The sequence below is a fragment of the Bison bison genome, unplaced genomic scaffold (genome assembly GCF_000754665.1).
Source record: "Bison bison bison isolate TAMUID 2011002044 unplaced genomic scaffold, Bison_UMD1.0 scf7180017864034, whole genome shotgun sequence".
NCBI classification, from domain to species: domain Eukaryota; kingdom Metazoa; phylum Chordata; class Mammalia; order Artiodactyla; family Bovidae; genus Bison; species Bison bison.
The window spans coordinates 6,658,847-6,664,395 of NW_011494606.1; the positions used below are offsets into that span (position 1 = coordinate 6,658,847).

At 53.3% G+C, this 5,549-nt stretch overlaps 1 protein-coding gene across 1 annotated transcript in view; it reads left to right on the forward strand.

Moving 5' to 3' along the window:
* The window catches only part of IGDCC4 (immunoglobulin superfamily, DCC subclass, member 4), a 29,475-nt gene that overhangs the window by 15,167 nt on the left and 8,759 nt on the right, over positions 1-5,549 (forward strand). Inside the window, exons 9-13 of the mRNA XM_010834603.1 lie at positions 716-886; positions 2,326-2,565; positions 2,698-2,799; positions 4,292-4,475; positions 5,164-5,291. Of these exons, the coding sequence (XP_010832905.1) occupies positions 716-886; positions 2,326-2,565; positions 2,698-2,799; positions 4,292-4,475; positions 5,164-5,291 (825 nt within the window). The remainder of the gene's footprint in view (positions 1-715; positions 887-2,325; positions 2,566-2,697; positions 2,800-4,291; positions 4,476-5,163; positions 5,292-5,549) is intronic.

Genomic DNA, 5,549 nt, shown 5'->3' on the forward strand with positions numbered 1-5,549 from the left:
GTAGGGCAAGGTGAACCTAGAAAAGGGGAAGGTGGGCTGGGGGTTGGGAGGGCAGGAGTGGAAGGGAAGGCTCAACTAGAGGGCTCGCTCGAGACAGGGGTAGGGCTGGGGGCTAGCCCCACCTTCTGTACAGCTGCGGTGCGTAATCCGACAGTCCCTACTTCAGGCTCCTTGTCTGTGAAGTGAGGCAGGTGACCTAGGTAATCCTGGGGTCCCTTCCAGCTCAGAAGGGGTAGGGAGGTGCAGGGTTTGCTTGTGGGATTGAGGGAAATGAGGCATGGGTGGGGTGTTAGGACAGATGTCAAGAATCTCGGGGAGGAGGAATGAAATTGATGAAGACATAGGAGAAGGCGATTGGCTGGGGGCCAGGGGGCCAGGGCGAGAAGGCAGGGAAGGGTGAGGAAGGGGGCGTGGGCGGTCGACAGGGCTCTGGAAGAGGCGGTGCTTGGTGGCTTCACAGTCAGCCCCTCGGGCCCATGCCCTGGTGTGTGTGGGCCGGCTCCTGGGGCAGTGGGGAGCGTGTGCCCTGATTCTCCCCACTGTGAGCCCAGGCTCATGGCTGGCATCAGCCAGGGTCAGAGGCCTGGGCATTCACTGAAGCGTGGAGTCCATCCAGGCACTGAGGGGTCACGGCCTGAGGTGGAAGCGTCAGTGTAGGGGGGGTTTAGGAGTTCTTAAGGGGGCCACCCAGAGCCAGTGTCTTCTGTCCCAGCAGATCAGATTTTCTCCACCGAGGTGCCGGGGAATGTGACACAGTTTACGCTGAACTCACTTCAGCCCAGCAAGGTGTATCGAGTGCGGATTTCAGCTGGCACAGGGGCTGGCTACGGGGCCCCCTCCCAGTGGATGCAGCACAGGACGCCCAGTGTGCACAACCAGAGCCATGGTACGGGGCCAGAGGGGACAGGTGGGGTGATGTGAGTGACTGTGTGGGCGTTTGGGAGCCCTTGGAACCCAGACTGAACCACTCCCTCCATGAGAGATCTACCACGGCTGCCCCTGCTCAATGGGTGAAGAGACGAAGGGCTGGTGTTTGCAGACACCCCTGGGCTCATGTATCCCTTCCATCTGCTGTGTGACCTTGGACAGACCATTCACAACTCTAAGACTTCACTTACTACTGCCAGGTGTATCATGAAGATTAATTAATGTAAACAAAGGTTTGATAAAATCCCATGGGTGGAGGAGCCTGGTAGGCTGCAGTCCATGGGGGTGCTAAGAGTCGGACATGACTGAGCGACTTCACTTTCACTTTTCACTTTCATGCATTGGAGAAGGAAATGGCAATCCACTCCAATGTTCTTGCCTGGAGAATCCCAGGGACAGGAGCCTCGTAGGCTGCCATCTATGGGGTCACACAGAGTCAGACACGACTGAAGCGACTTAGCAGCAGCAGCAGCAAGTAGTAGCAAACAGGGGCCTTCCCTAGCAGTCCAGTGGTTAAGAAGCCATGCTTCCACAGCAGGAAGCACAGGTTTGATCCCTGGCTGGGGAACTAAGATTCCCATGTGCCGCACAGCACAGCTGGGAAAAAATAAATAAATAATAGCTGCTTCTGTGATTATGACTGTTGTGGGTTTTGTTGAGAGGCCCTATAGTAGAGTGGTTCAGTTCAGTTCAGTCGCTCAGTCGTGTCCGACTCTTTGCAACCCCATGAATCGCAGCACACCAAGCCTCCCATGAAGACAAAGCCTGGCACACATACAATCTGTGTCATCTTGGGCAAGTTACTGGACTTCTCTGAGCCTCAGTTTCCTTATCTGTAAAACAGGGACACTAGTAGGTTTGTTATTTTGTAGGGTTGTGAGAATAAAGTTAAAATACATGCTATGAAGTGCTTAGGACAGCATCAGACACACAGTGAGCCAACCCACTCTCAGGCTCCAAGGAGGTCTCCCCACTCCGGTGGCTCCATCCCTCCTTCCTGGCTTCAGCAACCCCTCTGATCCCCTTGCCTGCTGGTGCCCATGCCTTCATGCCTTCAGAAGATTTACAGAGCCCTCCTCTAAGTCAGGTATTGTCAGCCCTGCCCCAGAAATGCTCTTGGCCAACCTCTTTGCAAACCCCCGGGAAACGTCCCTGCGTTCCCAGCACTCTGGGCTTATGGAATAGTGAGTTCTCCTCTAGACCCAGCCTGGGCCTGACCCTTAGGCTGGTGGCTGAGTGGTGAGATATATGGGGAGAACTCTGGCAAGGGCCTCACTCAGTGCTGTCTTCCTGCTTTCTGCTTCCTCATGCTTCTTCCTGCCTCCCTTCCCCGGCCTCCCCTTCTTCCTTCTCTTTGATTCTCTTACCCCTCCTCCCTTCCGGCTCCTCTGCCCCCAGTCCCTTTTGCGCCCACAGAGCTGAAGGTACGGGCAAGGATGGAGTCCCTGGTCGTGTCCTGGCAGCCACCCCCGCACCCCGCCCAGATCTCTGGCTACAAACTGTACTGGCGAGAGGTGGGAGCGGAGGAGGAGGAGACGGATGGTGAGAGCCCTCCAGGGGGCCGTGGGGACCAGGCTTGGGATGTGGGGCCTGTCCGGCTCAAGAAGAAAGTGAAGCAGTATGAACTGACCCAGCTAGGTGAGGAGGGCCGCCCGGGGGGTGGGGGGGATTGACACAGGTCCAGCGGGGGGCTGGGCAAGCTGGGCTGGTGGTTGGAGATGGAATCTCTCAGGGGACACAAGAGTGACCCCCCTCCATGGCCTTCCCCAGTCCCTGGCCGGCTGTACGAGGTGAAGCTCGTGGCGTTCAACAAACACGAGGATGGCTATGCGGCAGTGTGGAAGGGCAAAACGGAGAAGGCCCCCACCCCAGGTGAGGAGGCTGGGGAAGCGGAGCGGGAGGGCTCGGTCAGCAGGGCTGCGCCTTGCCTCCTTTCCCTCTCCTCCGGGCCGGCCCTCGTGGGCAGGCCATCTAGAAGTTTCAGCCACCTGCAAACCTATTCTACTGGCTCATTTAGATCACAGAGAGAAGCTCCCGCTTCTGCCTTATAGGCCCGTGTTTTCATTATCCTTGAGCAGTGCTAATTTGGAAGGTTTGGACATAGAGAAACCCAGTGGTTCATCAGTGACTTCTGGCCCAAGTTTGACCTTTAAACAATTTTTAAGATGACCCACCTTCATCACACTATCTCTGAGATTATTCCTCTGCTCTAGGCAGGGAGGGTATCCCTATGTGGCCCACCAGGAAACTGAGGCTCAGAGTTGGTTCAGGTTACTGTAACAAAACACCATAGACTGAGTAGCTTACACAGCCAACATTTACTTCTCACTGTTTTGGAGGCTGGGAAATCCAAGATCAAGGCTTTAGCTGAGTCAGTGTCTGGTGAAGACCCGATTCCCGATTCATAGACCATAGGCCATCTTCTCGCTGTGTCCTCACAGGGCAGAAAGAGGTCTAGAGAGTTCCCTAGGGTCTCTTTTATAAGGGCACTGTTATGGACAAAAAATCTGTGTCCCCCAGAATCCATATGTTGAAATCCTACCCTCCAGTGTGATGTATTAGGAGGTAATTAGGATTAGATTAGTTCATACTGCTTCACTTTCTTCTTGAGCCGGACGGGCCCCACATCCCAAGCCTGGGGGGGTTTGTACCCTTTTAAGAGTCACACAAGAGCTTGCTTCCCTTTTCTCCCCTGAAGATACAATGAAAAGTTGATAGTCTATAACCCAGTAGAGGGCCTTCACCAAAGCTTGATCTCAGACTCTGAAATTGTGAAAAATAAATTTCTGTTGTTTACCACCCAGTCTATGGTTGTTACAGTGGCCCAAACAGGCAGGACTCCACCATATGTTCAAGTTTCAACATAGGAACTTTGCGGGGGGACACAGACATTCATTCCATGACACTTCTATATACTTTACAAATATTAACTAATTTAATCCTCATAACAACCCTATGAAATGTAGGTACTATTATTAGCCTCACTGACGGAATAGAGAATGGAAACACAGAGAGGTTAATTAACTTCTCCATAGTCACACAGCCAGTACATGGCAGAGTTGGAATTTGAACCAGGACAGCCTGGCTCCAGAATCTATGCTCATAATTATCGTGACTTGCTGTCTCTCTCTCTTACATACTAGTGTTCCATAGTCTGCTCCCTGTATGCCCTTGGCCAAAATCACTTAAATCCTTGGCGGCCTCAGTTTCCTTATCTGTGAAGTGGAAATAAAGCATTATTCCCAACTCACAGGATCACAAGTGAAGGGTAAAAGAAAGTGCCTTGGGAACTGCAAACCACAGTACATATTACCAGATGAGTATCTTCCCTCCCTTCCCACACTCTATAATTTTCACCCTCCAGACCTGCCCATCCAGAGGGGGCCACCCTTGCCCCCTGCCCACGTCCATGCGGAATCAAACAGCTCTACCTCCATTTGGCTTCGGTGGAAAAAGCCAGACTTCACCACAGTCAAGATTGTCAACTACACTGTGCGCTTCAGCCCGTGGGGGCTCAGGAATGCCTCCCTGGTCACCTATTACACCAGGTGGGAAGAGGGACTGTGAAGGGGCGGAGTGGAAGGGAAGGAGGCAGCAGGTAACGATGAAGAGAGGGGCCTGAGGGTTCAGGGACATTTCATGACTCATGTGTTAAACTGGGGGCACGTTGAGAGTCTGATGACCTGATGGTGACAGATGGGAAAGGAGAGCCCATCCAGTCCTGTCCCCTCACCGGAGGGCTCAACCCTGGGAGACGTCATGCAGGACAGACCTATTTCTTCAGTCTCAGGTGATAGGGAAGAGACAGCCCAGCTGCTGTCCTGAGAGGCCCCCCGTTGGATGGGGAGGCAGAGACCTCTTGGTCTCTGTTGGTTTGGCAGACAAAACAAAGCATAAAAAGCAATAGATACATATTAATACAATTGCAGCTGAAGGAAAAGTTATGCATCTTTTCCTTTAAGTCAAGGAGAAGATGCATCAGATAGGATTCTTTGGGTGGAGAATGATGTGGATTAACCCAGGAATATTTCTTGAAAGAGGGGGCCTGGCTTGGGGATTGGACTTGGAATCATATATATACATCCATCCATCCACATCTCTCTGCAGGTCTCTGGATGGTGTTAGTGGCCCTGGTGTCAGGGAGCAGGTTCCCTGCCCGAGGCAGGGGTTGCAGCTGGGTTGGGGAGGAGACTTGAAGGGGCCCGAGAGTCCTAGTTGCATTTCTTACCTCGGCAGCTCTGGAGAAGACATCCTCATTGGCGGCCTGAAGCCGTTCACCAAATACGAGTTTGCGGTACAGTCTCATGGTGTGGACATGGACGGGCCTTTTGGCTCCGTGGTAGAGCGCTCCACCCTGCCTGACCGTGAGTGGCCCCTCAGCCCCTTGACCACAAGTCCATCTTTCACCGAACTCCTTGCCCCAGCAGCCCTCTTCTGAAATGCCCCTCAGAGCCCCAAAAGTTCCGGTCACTTGCTTTGCATTTATGGTGGCAGTCCAGTGCTGGTCTTAACCATTTACTCACGGACATGATCACATGAGATTTAGAGGAGTGGTTTCTTTTAAGAGGCTGTGCCGAGACCTCACTGAGCTGTGAGGAGGGCCGGCTCTGGAGGCAGGCATC